The sequence below is a fragment of the Mustela erminea genome, chromosome 5 (assembly GCF_009829155.1).
Source record: "Mustela erminea isolate mMusErm1 chromosome 5, mMusErm1.Pri, whole genome shotgun sequence".
Lineage (NCBI taxonomy): Eukaryota > Metazoa > Chordata > Mammalia > Carnivora > Mustelidae > Mustela > Mustela erminea.
This window is the reverse complement of record NC_045618.1, coordinates 71,120,483-71,140,150: the sequence shown is the minus strand read 5'-3', so window position 1 is coordinate 71,140,150 and position 19,668 is coordinate 71,120,483. Positions and strand designations below refer to the sequence as shown.

General features: G+C 36.8%; 1 protein-coding gene across 1 annotated transcript in view; it reads left to right on the top strand.

Annotated features, from left to right (window-relative positions):
• DMXL2 (Dmx like 2) overlaps positions 1 to 19,668 on the top strand; it is a 155,991-nt gene that overhangs the window by 112,850 nt on the left and 23,473 nt on the right. Inside the window, 6 exon segments of the mRNA XM_032343728.1 lie at positions 1,455 to 1,552; positions 1,977 to 2,142; positions 4,208 to 4,472; positions 15,067 to 16,145; positions 16,532 to 16,723; positions 18,245 to 18,321. Of these exon segments, the coding sequence (XP_032199619.1) occupies positions 1,455 to 1,552; positions 1,977 to 2,142; positions 4,208 to 4,472; positions 15,067 to 16,145; positions 16,532 to 16,723; positions 18,245 to 18,321 (1,877 nt within the window).

The window sequence follows — 19,668 nt, the reverse complement described above, 5'->3', positions numbered from 1 at the left end:
AAACAATGGAAAAAAGAGGACATATTTTCTCTGAAATGTTTCAGATTTTGGCTACAAAGATCTCCTTAATTTCTTGTCAGCAATTAGTTGTGTCATATAATTATTTCTGATATGTACATAGGATTTAATTCCACAAGAAAAGTATCTCTTAAAATTGCATCAAAGGGATACATGAATTTTTTGCCTTGAGATATGTATTATAAATCCTTAGTGAATCATGAATAAAAATCTCTCTAAAAATTATTAAACATCAAAATAATACTAAGTTAAATAATTGAAGACAGAGAAAATATTAAAAAAGAAGAGAAATAAACAGGTATTGAGAATACAGCATTTTCATGATGCAGTTTCCCCGTCTCCCATTTCTTGGTAGTTTTCTGCTTCACCATTAGTCACTGTGAACTAATAAAACAAAAACAAGTGTTGTTTTTTATTGTCATATCTCTCAGCATAGTGATTTGCAGAAGTTATCTAAGTGTCCTTGAAAAATTAAGATACTGTCTATATGATAATTGTGTTCAAAACAGTATAATTATGTATAATAATGTTATTGGCTTAATTTTTAAACTTAACGCTGAGTTGATTGGTTCTGTATGAATTCAGCAACTTTGGCTATAACCTCTGAGGAGATTAATGAATCATGTGTTCATTAAGACTCTTTGTCCTGGAATTTCTAAGAATTGAAATTTGTAAGCTCTTGAAAATAAGGGAGCTTCAACCTTCTGTGTTAATTACATGCCAGAAAGAAGGTGTCTGTCTTTAGAATAGTCAAAATTTGATTGGAAAATACCAGAAACAATGTTTCTTTAAAAAGTATGTTTAAAAAAAACACTGGAACACTCACTTATTTTTGTTTATAGTTGTTTACATGTGTGTATATAATTGATATTTATTCACAGATGTCTGTATCGGTATGAGTTGAGAAAGCTTTAAATTGTGAAATCACATTGACTATGGAAGTTAGCATTTTAGCTTTTACAAAACATTAAGAAATGTAACATTTAATTTTCAAGAAAAAGATCACATCTGTTGAATATTCTGCCTTCTTTTTTGTTTCATGTGGTAGACAGTTTTATTACTACCTGGGTTCTAATACCTTTTCCACCCCTTAATGTGTGACCTTAGGCAGTTCACTTAACCTCTCTGTGTCTCCGTTGCTGCCTTTGTAAAATGGGGATAATCCTCATGGATTGTGGTAATTTAATAAGATAAATAAAAGGCACTTAGATTGGTGCCTGGTACATGGAAGTAATTAGTAAATTGCTAGTTGCTATTATTATTTTTATTATAATTACTGGCATACAAATAGTTGTCTCTCAGAGCTACTGGAGACTGTGGAATAGAGCCAACTTTTCTCATCTCCATGGTTACTATCAGCGATGTAAGAGCAGGGAAGCATTAATTGTTGGTTAATCAAATAGTTAATTTAATAGATTGTTTTATTTACCATTTAGGTTGCCAAAGCTTCTTTCCAAAGGAACAATGATGCCTTGGACGCTGCACTGTTCTACCTTTCCATGAAGAAGAAAGCAGTAGTGTGGGGTCTGTTTAGGTAAGTTCCCTCAACAATGAACATGATTGACTGGGGTGAAGATTGTGCTGCAGATATTCTGATGCTGGTGCTTTTGAAAGTACTTAGATACATAAGTCTGATCAGATCAGCTTACTTTTCTGTATCCTGGTTTCTTTATCAGCAAGAAATGGGTATAATATTGGTTCAGCATAACCTAAAGGGTGGGATGTTGTTTAAAAAAAAAGTTGATAAAAGCACTTTGAAAAGTAAGCAGTGTGTCCTGTTTATGTATATACAAGGAATTTGAGCTTTCCTTACCACAAGTGAAGAGAATCTTGGTAAGAGATACCTATTACTGAAATTATTTTAGATGGGTGTTTGAGATTATTTTCACATGTTCTGCAAAGGATTCAAAATATTTTAGATTTCCCTTAACCACTGATACTTGTGTTCTTGTTTCCAGATCACAGCATGATGAGAAGATGACAACATTTTTTAGCCACAACTTTAATGAAGATAGGTGGCGTAAAGCTGCTTTGAAAAATGCTTTCTCTTTACTTGGAAAGCAACGCTTTGAACAATCTGCTGCTTTTTTCTTGTTAGCTGGTTCATTGAAAGATGCCATAGAGGTACAAATAAGAAAACATGCTGTGAGATACTTGTAGGAGATTGAAAATCTGAAGACGTTAGAGAGTAGACTGATTTTCTTTCTTTTTTTAGTTTGTAATACTGAAATTTATTTTACTACTTGGATTATAAATTAAATTTTTTTTAAAGATTTTATTTGTTTACTTGACAGATCACAAGTAGACAGGCAGGCAGAGAGAGAAGAAGAAGCAGGCTTCCCACTGAGCAGAGATCCCAGGACCTTGGGATCATGACCTGAGCCGAAGGCAGAGGCTTAACACACTGAGCTACCCAAGCATCCCTAAATTAAATTTTTTTAAATCAGAAAACTTGTGTGTAATAAATTAGGTTACAGATTTGTAAAGCTCATTATAATGTACTTCTACATACTGAATTGCCTTTTTGTTTTTAAAAGATTTTATTTATTTATTTTGAGAGGGAGAGCGAGGAAGAGAGAACATGAAAGGGTAGAAGGTCAGAGGAAGAAGTAGACTCCCTGTGGAGCTGGGAGCCCAGTGTGGGACTCCCATCCCGGGGCTCCAGGATCATGACCTGAGCCAAAGACAGTCGCTTACCTGACTGAGCCACCCAGGGGCCCTGAATTGCCTTTTAAAAAAAAAAAAATTATGTTCACTTGGCTTGTAATTTTCTGTCTTATATTTGTAAAGACAGAGAATACAGAGAACTGAAATAGTGGTGTAGTGATAAACGAACTTATAAATCAATTCAGGTGTGAAACATAAACCAAAAATTTTTATATAGAGAATATTGCATTTCAAGTATATATATATATAAAAAAATGACTAATGAATATTTTCTTCCTAGCTATCTTACGATTCCGAACTATTTGAAGTATGTGTAGGTCACAACCTCCTTCTCTGGGGTAGATAGGCAGCTACTTTAAGTTCTTTTTTTTCTAAATGAAATTCATAGATAAGGAACTGAAATTGCTATTCGTATTGTTTTGTAATGTAGTTGTCTTAGGTATGGAAAAATGAATGAGGAGGTAAAACTGTATTTTTTGATACATACACCTGGCAGTTGATTATGAGAGAAGTTATAGGGGCACCTGGGTGGCCCAGCTGGTTGAGCATCTGGCTCTTGATTTAGGTTCAGGTCATGATCTCAGGGTCCTGAGATCGAGCCCCACATCAGGCTCCATGATCAGTGGACAGTCAGCTTGAGATTGTCCTCCCTCTGACCCTCCTCCCCCTTTCCCCACTCACTTATTCTCACTCATAAATAAATAAATAAATCTTTAAAAGAGAGAAATTATGAATGTTACTGTTTATTTATGAGATCTTCCCGCTAAGATACTTACTGTCATTATGAACAATCCATACCAGTGAGGGAAAAGTAGAAATAATTGGAAGTAATACATGATAGAAGAAAAAGGAAATACCCAACAAAAAGAAATTCTCTACATTTAGAATTAGTCACATTTTCAAAAATGATCTCTGGTGTATGATTTTTTAAAATAACAAATATTTATGATTTTGAAATAGGAAGTTTCAGGTAATCAGGAGAAGAGAAATGTTGATTGAGAGATGCTTTTATTGCCTGAATGACCTCAAATTCTCTATATGCGTAATTACATTAGAATATAAATTAGAGTAAAAATAGAATTATGGCTTTATTTCATATGTTATTTGTTACTTAATTAGAAGGTTATTTTTAAAATAGTAATAGTTATGTTTATATGGACATGTATTTGGGAATTAAGAGGAGCTGATATATATAAATTCAAATGTCATAAGTATATTTAATTTTAAATTAGTATTAATTTAAATTGATCTAAGTCTGAGGTAATTTTGATATTTGTCTTATGCTTATTTTATAAATGATCTTTCTAGGCCAGAAACTGCTAAGTTCTAGTTTCTTACTCTTTTTTATAGCTATTCTTTAATCTCCTATCAGGTAGTCATTTGCTTGAATTACTGTCTCAACCTCTGTACCCCTCCCACCACTGTAAGAATATAAATGGTAGATTTCAGGGTATCAGTGGAGTATTCCATATTGCTAAGTAATTGTCATTAAATAAGTATTTCTCAATACTTGAATTTACAGGTATGTCTTGAAAAAATGGAAGATATTCAGCTAGCCATGGTTATTGCCCGTTTGTATGAATCTGAATTTGAGACCTCATCCACTTATATATCAATCCTAAATCAGAAGATTCTGGGTTGCCAAAAGGATGGCTCAGGATTCGATTGCAAAAGATTACATCCTGATCCTTTCCTGCGTAGTCTTGCCTATTGGGTAATGAAAGATTATACCCGAGCTTTGGACACATTATTGGAGCAGACCCCAAAGGAGGATGATGAACATCAAGGTAGGACATTTCTGGGTTTCTCTCTCTCTCTTTTTTTTTTTTTTTTTAGGATATTATTTTTAAGTAATTTCTACACCCAGGGTGGGGTTCACACATATGAAAAGAGTCATATGCGACCAACTGAGCCAGCCAAGTGCCCCTCTTTTTCTTTTTTAAAAGAAGGCTGTTTCTGAACTTTAATGTTTATTTAGGAAAAAAAATACAAAACAAAACCCAATTATATTGAACTGAAGCATACATGATGTTTACATATTGTATCGCTCTTTCCATATAATCATATAGCTAGTGTTTTTTTGTTTTGTTTTGTTTCTTAAGTAGAAATTTTGGCTGTTGCACGCACTGGTTTAAGTGCCTGGACCTTTATTCTTGTATGATAAGCTTTCTTTACTTCTAGTTATCCCAAATAATTTGGATTTTTTTGAAGCATCTGGAGGGCATTTATTAGCACTCTTTGCAATAATTTTTTTTAAAAATGGAACATTCTAAGTGTTTGTCAATAGAATAGTTAAATGAATTATGGTGTATCCATACTACAGAAATAACATGCCATTAGAAATGAGGCAGATTGATGTGTTAATAATATGTGCTGTAGTAGTTAGTGAAACAAGTGAGATGCAGAGTGGCGTAATTCTTGTTGCATTTTATTTACATATGCATGTCGCAATAATGTGTGTGTGTTTACCTACTGGGTCTAGTCTCCTTCTTCCTCTCCCTTTGTTGTTTTCTGGAATAAATCAAAAGAAACTGAATACAGGGGTGCCTGGGTTGCTCAGTCAGTTAAGTGCTCAGATCGTGACCTCGGGGTTGTGGGATCCAACCCCGTGCTGGGCTCAGTGCTGCTTAAGAACCTGCTTAAGACTCTCTGTCTCGGGCGCCTGGGTGGCTCAGTGGGTTAAGCCGCTGCCTTCGGCTCAGGTCATGATCTCGGGGTCCCGGGATCGAGTCCCGCATCGGGCTCTCTGCTCAGCAGGGAGCCTGCTTCCTCCTCTCTCTCTCTGTCTACTTGTCATCTCTGTCAAATAAATAAATAAAATCTTTAAAAAAAAAAAAAAAAAAGACTCTCTGTCTCTCCCCCGCACCCCTCCTGACTCATGCTCATTCTTGCTTCCTCTTAAAAATAAAATAAAATAAAATAAAATAAAATAAAATAAAAAAGAAACTGAATACTGGTTACTGGTTACCTTTGGAGAATAGTGTGGGGAGATCACAAAGCTTTCATTTTGCATTTTCCTTGCAAAATGCAAGCAAAAATACAAGCAAAATGCATACAAGCATTTTCCTTGCTGAGTTATAACTGGATGATGAGTATTAGTACTTGGAGGGCACTTGTGATAAGCACTGGGTGTTACATATAAGTGATGAGTCACTGAATTCTACTCTGAAACCAGTATTACCCTATATGTTAACTAGAATTTAAATAAAAACTTGAAAAAGTTTTTTTTGTTATGTATTATTTTTAAATGCAAAAAAAACCCTACATGGATAAGGGGATTAGGGACCCGTTTTTACTTTCTTTTTTATAAAGAAGAAATATTTTAATATATAGTATTAAAAATTTTAGAGGAAAGGATATTAAACCTTTAGAAGAAAAATAAGTATCTGAGTTTCCCAGGTAATTTTAATAAAATGTGCACATTTTTATAGAAAGAAGGTTCTTTTTATTTCTGTTTTCTAGGTTAATTTTTTAAAACTTGTGGAAACTGCAAATATATGTAAAAGAGTGAATAACAGATACTGAAAGTCTGTGAATCCATCACTCAACTTCAGTAGCTATCGACTTAGACCGACTTTGCATCATATATACACCATCCTTTTTTACCTCCTCCCATTCTCAACATAGATTTATTTTGAAACAAATTTCAGCATATCATTTCTTTTATAAATATTTCAAAATGAATCTCTAAAAAGTAAGGACTCTTAAAACAACATGTATCACTGTAACAAAATTTGATTAGTAATCATGAAATGGGCAGTGTTCAGATTTTCCTGGTTGTCTCATAAAATCTTATACAATTAATTTGTTTGAATTAAGATTCAGAAGAGGGGCGCCTGGGTGGCTCAGTAGGTTAAAGCCTCTGCCTTCGGCTCAGGTCATGATCCCAGAGTCCTGGGATCGAGCCCCACATTGGGCTCTCTGCTTGGCAGGGAGCCTGCTCTGCCTGCCTCTCTGCCTACTTGTGATCTCTGTCTGTCAAATAAATAAATAAATAAATAATCTTAAAAAAAAAAAAAGATTCAGATGAGGCATATATGTCACAATGGGTTGAGGTGTTTCTTTGATCTATTTTGTTTTATTTTCTTTTAAAATTGTATTGATTATTACAAGCGGGAGGGGGTGTGTTAGAGGGAGAAACACTCCCTGCTGAACAGGGAGCCCCGCACGGGACTCAATCCCAGGATCATGACCAGAGCTGAAAGTAGACGCTTAACCAATGGAGCCACTCCGGTGCCCTCTTTTGTCTACTTTAATCTACAGTTTTTCCTTCTTCCTTTTTCTTGTTCCTTGTAATACATTTGTTAAAGAATGTTCACTTTATGGTTTCTCACTTTTTAGAATTTGTTGGTTTTGTCCCTTTTGTGTCACTTCATGTGTCCCCCCCGCCATGTTCTCTAGATGTCTTATAAATTGGTAATTAATTCTAGATGCTTTTATTAGATTTTTAGCAGAAATATTTTATGGTGGTGTGGAATACTTCTGTCAGGGAACACATATGGTTTGTTTTGCTTTTTGTTGCATTAACAGCCATCAGTTATCACTGCATAGATCCTTTATTTCATTAATGTTTATAAAATGATCATACTCTTCCTTTATGAGTTGGAATACTTCTCTAGAAGTACAGTCTCCCTTAGCTCTTTGATTACTCTAAAATCCAGTAGTATACGTAGTGAAGGAAACATCAGTGTTTGATTCTTTCACTTTATCAGTTTTCAAAATAATAATTTGGTTTACTAACATACTACAAAGGCAACTAATTAGCTTTTATATTTATTTGAGTTATTTGAACTCACAGATTTAGATAGATTTGTGTTTGACTCCATTCTGGTTTATTATTGTGGATGCTCAGATTATCTCACTTTTAACCAGTGGGAGCCTCTACAAGTTCTTGAATCCTTTTGATGTTATTCTTTGACAGTTTCTTTGCCTTCTGTTAGGGCATGCTGTTTTAGGCTCCTCTTTTACATCTCATGCCCCAGGTCTGGAAATGGCCATTCTCTCTAAGAATCCTTGTTCCTTTGAATGGGGAATAATAGAGACTACATCCTGGGCATACAGATCCTCATTTGCTGTCGGTTTGGTCATTGTGTCTAGGCTGTTTTCATGAATGGAGGCAGGATTTTTTTTAACCTGAGAATTCGTGAGTTCACATTGAAATTTTTATTTCAGTATAGATTATAGATTTCTTTTTGAATTTCATATTTGTGTCTGAAAATGAAAAGCTCGAGTTCTCATAGCCTTAACATATTTGTTATTTTTTTTAATTTTTTATTTTTTATAAACATATATTTTTATCCCCAGGGGTAAGGTCTGTGAATCGCCAAGTTTACACACTTCACAGTACTCACCATAGCACATACCCTCCCCAGTGTCCATAACCCCACCCTCCTCTCCCGACCCCCCTCCCAGCAACCCTCAGTTTGTTTTGTGAGATTAAGAGTCACTTATGGTTTGTCTCCCTCCCAATCCCATCTTGTTTCATATATTCTTCTCCTACCCCCTTAACCCCCCATGTTGCATCTCCACTTCTTCATATCAGGGAGATCATATGATAGTTGTCTTTCTCCGACTGACTTATTTCACTAAGCATGATACCCTCTAGTTCCATCCACATTGTCGCAAATGGCAAGATTTCATTTCTTTTGATGGCTGCATAGTATTCCATTGTGTATATATACCACATCTTCTTGATCCATTCATCTGTTGATGGACATTTAGGTTCTTTCCATAGTTTGGCTATTGTAGACATTGCTGCTATAAACATTCAGGTGCATGTGCCCCTTTGGATCACTACGTTCATATCTTTAGGATAAATACCCAGTAGTGCAATTGCTGGGTCATAGGGTAGTTCTATTTTCAACATTTTGAGGAACCTCCATGCTGTTTTCCAGAGTGGTTGCACCAGCTTGCATTCCTACCAACAGTGTAGGAGGGTTCCCCTTTCCCCGTATCTTCGCCAGCATCTGTCATTTCCTGACTTGTTAATTTTAGCCATTCTGACTGGTGTGAGGTGATATCTCATTGTGGTTTTGATTTGTATTTCCCTGATGCCGAGTGATGTGGAGCACTTTTTCATGTGTCTGTTGGCCATCTGGATGTCTTCTTTGCAGAAATGTCTGTTCATTTCTTCTGCCCATTTCTTGATTGGATTATTTGTTCTTAGGTGTTGAGTTTGCTAAGTTCTTTATAGATTCTGGACACTAGCCCTTTATCTGATATATCGTTTGCAAATATCTTCTCCCATTCTGTCACTTGTCTTTTGGTTTTGTTAACTGTTTCCTTTGCTGGGCAAAAGCTTTTGATCTTGATGAAATCCCAATAGTTCATTTTTGTCCTTGCTTCCCTTGCCTTTGGTGATGTTCCTAGGAAGATGTTGCTGCGGGCTGAGGTCTAAGAGGTTGCTGCCTGTGTTCTCCTCAAGGATTTTGATGGATTCCTTTCTCACATTGAGGTCCTTCATCCATTTTGAGTCCATTTTCGTGTGTGGTATAAGGAAATGGTCCAATTTCATTTTTCTGCATGTGGCTGACCAATTTTCCCAACACCATTTATTGAAGAGGCTGTCTTTTTTCCATTGGACATTCTTTCCGGCTTTGTCAAAGATTCGTTGACCATAGAGTTGAGGGTCTATTTCTGGGCTCTCTATTCTGTTCCATTGATCTATGTGTCTGTTTTTGTGCCAGTACCATGCTGTCTTGATGATGACAGCTTTGTAATAGAACTTGAAGTCCAGAAGTGTGATGCCACCAACTTTGGCTTTCTTTTTCAATATTTCTTTGGTTATTCGAGGTCTTTCCTAGTTCCATATAAATTTTAGGATTATTTGTTCCATTTCTTTGAAAAAAATGGATGGTATTTTGATAGGAATTGCATTAAATATGTAGATTGCTTTAGGTAGCATAGACATTTTCACAATATTTGTTCCTCCAATCCAGGAGCATGGAACATTTTTCCATTTCTCTGTGTCTTCCTCAGTTTCTTTCATGAGTATTTTATAGTTTTCTGAGTATAGATTCTGTGCCTCTTGGTTAGGTTTATTCCTAGGTATCTTATGGTTTTGGGTGCAATTGTAAATGGGATTGACTCCTTAATTTCTCTTTCTTCTGTCTTGTTGTTGGTGTAGAGAAATGCAACTGATTTCTGTGCATTGATTTTATATCCTGACACTTTACTGAATTCCTGTACAAGTTCTAGCAGTTTTAGAGTGGAGTCTTTTGGGTTTTCCACATATAGTATCATATCATCTGCGAAGAGTGATAGTTTGATTTCTTCTTTGCCGATTTGGATGCCTTTAATTTCCTTTTGTTGTCTGATTGCTGAGGCTAGGACTTCTAGTACTATGTTGAATAGCAGTGGTGATAAGGGACATCCCTGCTGTGTTCCTGACCTTAGCAGAAACGCTTTCAGTTTTTCTCCATTGAGAATGATATTTGTGGTGGGTTTTTCATAAATGGCTTTGATAATACTGAGGTATGTGCCCTCTATCCCTACACTTTGAAGAGTTTTGATCAGGAAGGGATGCTGTACTTTGTCAAATGCTTTTTCAGCATCTATTGAGAGTATCATGTGGTTCTTGTTCTTTCTTTTATTGATGTGTTGTATCACATTCATTGATTTGCGGATGTTGAACCAACTTTGCAGCCCTGGAATAAATCCCACTTGGTTGTGGTAAATAATCCTTTTAATGTACTGTTGAATCCTATTGGCTAGTATTTTGGTGAGAATTTTCACATCTGTGTTCATCAAGGATATTGGTCTGTAGTTCTCTTTTTTGATGGGATCCTTGTCTGGTTTTGGGATCAAGGTGATGCTGGCCTCATAAAATGAGTTTGGAAGTTTTCCTTCCAGTTCTAGTTTTTGGAACAGTTTCAGGAGAATAGGAATTAGTTCTTCTTTAAATGTTTGGTAGAATTCCCCTGGGAAACCGTCTGGCCCTGGGCTTTTGTTTGGAGATTTTTAATGACTGTTTCAATCTCCTTACTGGTTATGGGTCTGTTCAGGTTTTCTATTTCTTCCTGCTTCAGTTGTGGTAGTTTATATGTCTCTAGGAATGCATCCATTTCTTCCAGATTGTCAAATTTGTTGGCGTAGTATGATCTTATAATTGTTTGTATTTTTTTGGTGTTAGTTGTGATCTCTCCTCTTTCACTCATGATTTTATTTATTTGGGTCCTTTCTCTTTTCTTTTTGATAAGTCTGGCCAGGGGTTTATCAATCTTATTAATTCTTTCAAAGAACCAGCTTAGTTTCATTGATTTGCTCTGTTGTCTTTTTGGTTTCTATTTCATTGATTTCTGCTCCGATCTTTATGATTTCTCTTCTCCTGCTGGGTTTAGGCTTTCTTTCTTGTTCTTTCTCCAGCTCCTTTAGTTGTAGGGTTAGGTTGTGTACTTGAGACCTTTCTTGTTTCTTGAGAAAGGCTTGTACCACTATATATTTTCCTCTCAGGACTGCCTTTGCTGTGTCCCACAGATTTTGAACCGATGTGTTTTCATTATCATTTGTTTCCATGAATTTTTTCAATTCTTCTTTAATTTCCTGGTTGACCCATTCATTCTTTAAAAGGATGCTGTTTAGTCTCCATGTATTTGGGTTCTTTGCAAATTTCCTCTTGTGATTGAGTTCTGGTTCAGAGCATTGTGGTCTGAAAATACCACAGGGAATGATCTCACTCTTTTGATACTGGTTGAGACCTGATTTAGGACCCAGGATATGATCTATTCTGGAATAGATCCATGTGCACTGGAGAAGAATGTGTATTCTGTTGCTTTGGGATTAAATGTTCTGAATATATCTGTGATGTCCATCTGGTCCAATGTGTCATTTAAGGCTTTTATTTCCTTGTTGATCCTTTGCTTGGATGATCTGTCCATTTCAGTGAGGGGAGTGTTAAAGTCCCCTACTATTATTGTATTATTGTAGATGTGTTTCTTTGATTATGTTATTAATTGGTTTATATAGTTGGCTGCTCCCACGTTAGGGGCATAGATACTTAAAATTGTTAGATCTTCTTGTTGGACAGATCATTTGAGTATGATATAGTGTCCTTCCTCATCTTTATAATTATTATAGTCTTTGGCTTAAAATCTAATTGATCTGATATAAGGATTGCCACCCCTGCTTTCTTCTGATGTCCATTAGCATGGTAAATTGTTTTCCACCTTCTCACTTTAAATCTGGAGGTGTCTTCAGGTCTAAAATGAGTTTCTTGTAGGCAACATATAGATGGGTTTTGTTTTTTTAATCCATTCTGAAACCCTGTGTCTTTTGATTGGGGCATTTAGCCCATTAACACTCAGAGTAACTATTGAGAGATATGAATTTAGTGCCATTGTATTGCCTATAAGGTGAATGTTACTGTATATTGTCTCTGTTCCTTTCTGATCTACTACTTTTAGGCTCTCTCTTTGCTTAGAGGACCCCTTTCAGTATTTCCTGTAGAGCTGGTCTGGTGTTTGCAAATTCTTTCAGTTTTTGTTTGTCCTAGAGCTTTTTATCTCTCCTTCTATTTTCAATGATAGCCTAGCTGGATATAGTATTCTTGGCTGCATGTTTTTCTTGTTTAGTGCTCTGAATATATCATGCCAGCTCTTTCTGGCCTGCCAGGTCTCTGTGGATAAGTCTTCTGCCAATCTAATATTTTTACCATTGTATGTTACAGACTTCTTTTCCCAGGCTGCTTTCAGGATTTTCTCTTTGTCACTGAGACTTGTAAATTTTATTATTACATAACGGGGTGTGGACCTATTCTTGTTGATTTTGAGGGGGGTTCTTTGCACCTCCTGGATTTTGATGCTTGTTCCCTTTGCCATATTGGGAAAATTCTCTCCAATAATTCTCTCCAGTATACCTTCTGCTCCCTTCTCTCTTTCTTCTTCTTCTGGAATCCCAATTATTCTAATGTTGATTATGTTATTAATTGGTTTGTATAGTTGGCTGCTCTTCTTCTTATGGTGTCACTTATCTCTCGAATTCTCCCCTCGTTGTCCAGTAGGGGACCTACTTTATTCTTTATTCTCTGTCTCAGCTTCTTTTTTCTCTGTCATTTGGTCTTCTGTATCGCTAATTCTTTCTTCTGCCTCATTTATCCTAGCATTGAGAGCCTCCATTTTTTATTGCACCTCATTAATAGCTTTTTTAATTTCAACTTGCTTAGATTTTAGTTCTTTTATTTCTCCAGAAAGGGCTTTATATCTCCTGAGAGGGTTTCTCTAATATCTTCCATGCCTTTTTCGAGCCCGGCTAGAACTGAGAATAGTCGTTCTGAATTCAATATCTGACATATTACCAATGTCTGTATTGATTATGTCCCTAGCCTTCGGTACTGCCTCTTGTTCTTTTTTTTTTTTTTGTGGTGAATTTTTCCGCCTTGTCATTTTGTCCAGATAAGAGTATATGAAGGAGCAAGTAAGATACTAAAAGGGTGGCAAAGACCCCAGGAAAATACGCTTTAACCAAATCAGAAGAGATCCCAAATCATGGAGGGGAGAAAGGGGATAAAAAGAGGTTCAGAAAAAAAAAAAGAAAACAAATAAAGAAAAAATATAAAAAAGAAAAAATATATATATATTATATATTAGATAAACTAGTTAAAAAATGTTAAAAAAGAAAAGGGTAAAAGTAAAAAAAAATTTAGCAGAAGAGGAAAAAAAATTGAAAAAAAATTAACTGCAAGACTGAAGAATCATGGGGAGAAAGCCATGAGTTCCATGTTTTGCTTTCTCCTCCTCTGGAATTCTGCTGCTCTCCTTGGTATTGAACCTGCACTCCTTGGTAGGTGAACTTGGTCCTGTCTGGATTTCTTGTTGATTTTCTGGGGGAGGGGCCTGTTGTAATGATTCTCAAGTGTCTTTGCCCCAGGCGGAATTGCACCGTCCTTACCAGGGGCCGGGGTGAGTAATCAGCTCGGGTTCACTTTCGGGAGCTTTTATTCCCTGAATGCTTTCCATAGAGTTCCAGAGGACGGGAATGAAAATGGCGGCCTCCTGGTCTCCGGCCTGGAGGAGCCGAGAGCTTGGGCCCCACTTCTCAGTGCGCCCTCATAGAATAGTGCCCAATCACTCCCGTCTCCCTGGCCTCCGGCCACGCTCCGAGCTCACCAAGCCTGCGACTGGTTCAAGGTAACCCCGAGTTGAGAGCTCAATCCTTGGTTCTGTCTCTGTAGCCAGCTTCCCCGTTCTAATACCTGCAAGCTCTGCGACACTCAGAACCCCCCCCGATCCTTCTCTGACCCTGCGGGACCTGAGGCCACGCTGACCCCACGTGGGCTTCACCCCGGTTTAGCCTCTGGAGCAATGTCTCTCAGTGGAACAGACTTTTAAAAGCCCTGATTTTGTGTTCCGATGTTCCGCCAGCTTGCCCGGAGCCGGCCCCTCCCCCCGCTGTCTATCTTCCTGTCGCTTTGGATTCACTTCTCCACCAGTCGTACCTTTCAGAAGTGGTTGATTTTCTGTTTCTAGAATTGCTGTTCTGCTTCTCTTCGATCTCCCATTGGATTTTAGGTGTTTACAATCTTTAGATAAGCTATCTAGCTGATCTCCTGCTGCCTGATGTAGTCTCAGCCTGCTACTTCTCTGACATCTTGACTCCTCTCCTCACATATTTGTTATTTTAATGTATATGATAGGTTCAGAATAATGATGCAAAAATTTTCCTAGCAACATGATTACTGAGGACAGGTTAAGCTGTGATTTTTGTTTTTATGGTATATCCCAGTAAGGATGTGCAGCCAGATTACTTATTCTAAAGTCACTTTATAGTACCTCTTTGTGTGGTTATACAACAAGCTTGACATACAGAATCGCTTATTTAATTTTGCTGATGCTTTTTTGTGATTTTTCAAATTTAATTTTTCTATTAAAATTATATAAAATATTGGGGCACCTGGGAGGCTCAGTGGGTTAAAGCCTCTGCTTCTGCTCAGGTCATGAACCCAGAGTCCTGGGATCGAGCCCCGCATCGGGCTCTCTGCTCAGCAGGGAACCTGCTTCCTCCTCTCTCTCTCTGCCTGCTTCTCTGTCTACTTGTGATCTCTGCCTGTCAAATAAATAAATAAAATCTTTAAAAAGAAAATTATATAAAATATTGACATGGCTTTGAAATAAAATACATAAAACCACAGTGTTTTCAGAGGGATCTAGCTTCTTCCCATTGCTATTGGAATCTGATCTCTCCATTCCTATTCTTCCCTCCCTTTTTAGGGAACCAACTAAACATATTTTTGGGGGGTGTTTTCTTTCCATTTAAAAAATAGAAGCAATATTAAAAAACATAAATAATATTTAATTGTCCTTTGAGGAAATGCTGACATAGTTATTCTTTTATAATTTAAGTACAAATTAGCATAATACCTTGTGATTGTATGTTTTACTTCTGTAGTTATCATCAAATCTTGTAACCCAGTGGTGTTTAGTTTCTACAACTACCTTCGAACGCATCCTTTGCTTATTCGAAGAAACCTTGCCTCCCCTGAAGGAACTTTGGCAACCTTAGGTCTCAAAACTGAAAAAAACTTCGTTGATAAAATTAACCTTATAGAAAGGAAATTATTCTTTACCACCGCCAATGCTCATTTTAAAGTTGGATGCCCTGTTCTAGCCTTGGAGGTACTTTCCAAAATTCCAAAAGTTACCAAAATGTCTGCCTTACCTTCGAAAAAAGGTCAGCCTGACTTGATTGCTAAAAAGACAGATGGTGAACCTTCAGAATCAAAGACTATGAGCGATGACAGTGGACGTTCTGGCATTGACTGGTCTGGTGTAACTTCATCACAGTTTGACTGGAGCCAGCCAATAGTAAAAGTGGATGAGGAGCCTCTTAATCTTGATTGGGGTGAAGAGCATGACAGTGCCTTAGAAGAAGAGGAAGAAGATGCTGCTGGTTTAATAATGAAAAGTGCAGATGCCAGGGAGACAGACAGACAAGATCACAAAGCCTCAGACCCTAACGTATTACTGACTCCTCAGGAAGAGGACTGTCTGGAAGGTGATACTGAAGTCGACGTGATTGCTGAGCAATTAAAATTCAGAGCTTGTTTAAAGATCCTTATGACTGAGCTAAGAACACTGGCTACAGGTTATGAAGTAGATGGTGGAAAACTCAGATTTCAGCTCTATAACTGGCTTGAAAAGGAAATCGCTGCCTTGCATGAGATATGTAACCATGAATCAGTTATTAAAGAATATGCCAGGAAAACCCATCCCAAGGTAGAGAGCGATCTTCTGGACCAGGAAGAGATGATCGACAAACCAGATATAGGTTCCTATGAGCGCCACCAAATAGAAAGACGGCGATTGCAGGCAAAACGGGAACATGCAGAAAGACGAAAGTTGTGGTTACAGAAAAACCAAGATCTCCTGAGAGTGTTTCTTAGTTACTGTAGCCTTCACGGGGCCCAGGGTGGTGGTCTGGCCTCGGTAAGGATGGAACTCAAATTCTTGCTACAAGAATCACAGCAGGTAGGAACTTCACGCTCGTTTTCAATCTGGTTATTTTAATGATTTTTAGTGACTCTTTATACCAGTTAGCCTAAATATGTCTAGTCCCTTGATTCGTAGGAGGAGGATGTTTCTGCTCTGCATGGGTCTGTGGAGATCAGAGCTTTAGTGATTATGAGTAGGTGTAACAGCTGAGAGCACAGCTGTCTCCTACTCCTCTATCTTCTGCATCTCACAGAGCAACTGGTACAGGTTGGGTGCTCAATAAATTTTTGTAGAATGAGTGAATAAATACATACAGCTTTTATTCAGTTGTTCATCATCAATATTTTTATCATGTAACTACTCACTGATTTTTTTTCTCCATTTTAACTGCTCTGAAAAAAATAATCCACTGTAACCCACAGGAGACCACAGTGAAGCAACTCCAGTCTCCACTTCCGTTGCCCACCACCCTACCTCTGCTATCAGCAAGTATTGCTTCGACAAAAACAGTCATAGCTAACCCTGTATTATACCTAAATAATCACATCCACGATATACTTTACACTATTGTTCAGATGAAAACACCACCTCATCCCAGTGTTGGAGATGTGAAGGTAATGTAAAGTTTATGATCGGTTGATACTGTATACACTGAGAAGGTAAATATGTTAAACTTGTCTTCTGTTTTGAACTGGAGGAATTTCTTAAAGTGCTCCTCATCTTCTCCTTCCCCAATCTTGGGCAGTGGAAGACTTTATGGAAAAGTAATTTGAGACAGGCAAATACTTTTTGATTGTAAAGTTTTCTAGACCATATTCTTGTCTCTTAATATTCCTTTAAATCTTCCATTTCCCTTAAATGAACCATTAATTTAGAAATGTTAATGACTGTATGCCAGGATATTATGAGAATACAAACTTAGGCAATATCTTTGGCAGAGCCATGACTCATCAGAAATATCCCAGAGAAACTATCCTCGCTACTATTTCCCTGACGATTATGTGTGTTGGAGGCTCTGCTGTATTAGGGGCAAACGGGTTTGACAGACTTACTATTCCCAAATGAAACCCCATACCCTGTGCTGAAAACTCAAGAACAGGTAGATTCGAAGAAAACACTAGGAAGCTTGGGAGGATTTGGAACTGATCAGACTACCTCTGTGCTACCCTGTGTGTATTGGTGCTACACTTTTCCAGTTCCAGTGGCCTGATGTCATTTTGCAGTCCCCAACATTTTTGGTTTTTACTTCTCTTGTTTAAAGGCACATTTGACCTCTGGTAGTGCATTCTTCTGAAGGACCCCCATTTTTTTTGGTTACATCAGCCTATTAGAGACTTCTAATCCATAGCGTGAATTCATCTGTATTAGTGTTCTAGCAGAGATTACTTAAATTATTCGTTAGGTGAATATGGACACTTCAAAAATGCATTAAATGCATATAAATTCCAAGTAAACATTTCCATCTCCTAGAAATTTGGATAAGGCTTTCAAAGAGGATGAAACTATTTCTAAGGTCCCATAAAATTTAAGACTTTATGAGTCTGAAAATGTTGATTCAGTATGTTTATTTTTTAGGATGTAGTTCTTATACTGATAATTTTTAAACTTTTCTAAATCTAAAATTCCAAGAGTATGCCCTGTCATAAGTACTGAGTAAACTACTTGCTATCTGAAAAATCAGCCATTTCACACAGTGATTGATATTTATAAACATTTAATTCAATCTTATTGATAAGATCAAGTATTTATTTTCATCAAGGGCAATTTTATAAGGCAGTTTAAGTAAAATCTCAGAAAATTGTGTAGTATTTTGGTTCTGCTTTTTTGGAATATTAATCTTTAAGCTAACCATTACCAGGTAGAGCAGTCCCAGTAATAGATGAATATTGGCACTTTCCTCAGGCTCACAGTGAGTAAATATTTGATAAAGATGTGTCTGAATCAGTTAGCTTTTTTGTGGGCATGCATATTTAGTTGGGTGAGTGTTATTTTAGAAGGTTTAAAGTAGAGTTAATAGTCTAGGAATTAGTCTTATTTATAATATTGCTAGTTTGCTGGGTATTTTCTAATAGGTAAGATATTACTATTAACTAGAAATGTCCGTATGAAATGTAATTGTGGCTGTTTGGTTTCAGGTGCACACACTTCATTCATTAGCAGCATCACTTTCTGCATCAATTTACCAGGCATTATGTGACAGTCATAGCTACAGGTAAAAAAAAAAAAATCATGCTAAGTTATTAATACAGCAAAAGCATTCAACTGTGCTAGAGTGATATCAAAGTTCTATTTCCTAGAGATGGAAAAATCCTCAAATATGACTGCCATGGGGATGCCTGGGTGGCTTAGTCAGTTGAGTGTCTGCCTTGGGCTCAGGTCATGATCTCAGGGTCCTGGGATTGAGTCCCATGTCGGGATCCCTGCTCTGTGAAGAGCCTCCTTCTCCATCTGCCTGCTGCTCCCCCTGCTTGTGCGCGCTCGCTCGCGCGCTCTCTCTCTGACAAATAAATAGGTAGTTAAAAAAACAAAATATGACTGCCATGTATACTCTAATAGGTGAGAGAGAATGAGAAATAAAATAACTTTGTTTAATTTAGCTGTCACCTGGTCACCTGGGTGGCTCAGTGGGTTAAGCCTCTGCCTTCAGCTCAGGTCATGATCTTAGGGTCCTGGGATCGAGCCCCACATTGGGCTCTCTGCTCAGCAGGGAGCCTGCTTCCTCCTCCTCCTCTGCCTGCCTCTCTGCCTGCTTGTGATCTCTGTCTGTCAAGTAAATAAAATCTTAAAGAAAAATTCAGCTGTCACCTAGTAACAACAGAGGCATATAAAAAATTACAAATAGTAAACAGCAATTATCATCACTGTCTTTTTTTATTTTAAAAGAATTTTTTTTCTTCAAAATAATTTATAATAAGTTTTCTAATTTTTTTTCCTTTAGAACCATTTCTTTTAGAATTGGATTAGCTCTATTTGTTTAATTGGTTTTCAGTTGAAAGAGGAAACACTTTTTAAAAACTCAAAAAGTACATTTCTTACATAGAATTAATTAAAATCAGGTTTACTTACCCACTTGCATATAATATAAAAGTCTTTGGAAGTGATATTAATGAGAGTAATGGTTAAAATTTTCCTAAAGGTCATATTACCTTTATCAGTATATACTGTGTGTTTTAATGATGAGGGAAATGTAAGTAGTAAGAGATTGAATGAATTATATTAAATGAAAAGTTTGTAATATAAATAGAATCACATTAAATTTATATTAAACAAAAGTCTGTTTCTTCTTGTAAATTTAACAGCTTTTTGTGAGAAGACTTGGTATTGCAAAAGGGATTACTCCCTTAAAATGGCCCGTACTCAGCTTTTAGTCTAACGAGGACCCGTCTAAGTAACTACAAAGACTTGGACATGTAAATAAGGAAAAAAAAGTTTATTTAATTGACTATGATCATCTTAATGATCAAAAACAACTTGTTTGATATCAGTCACTGGTTAAAATGACACCAAATGAGAATTCAAATAAATATATATATTTTTAAAGATTTTATTTATTGATTTG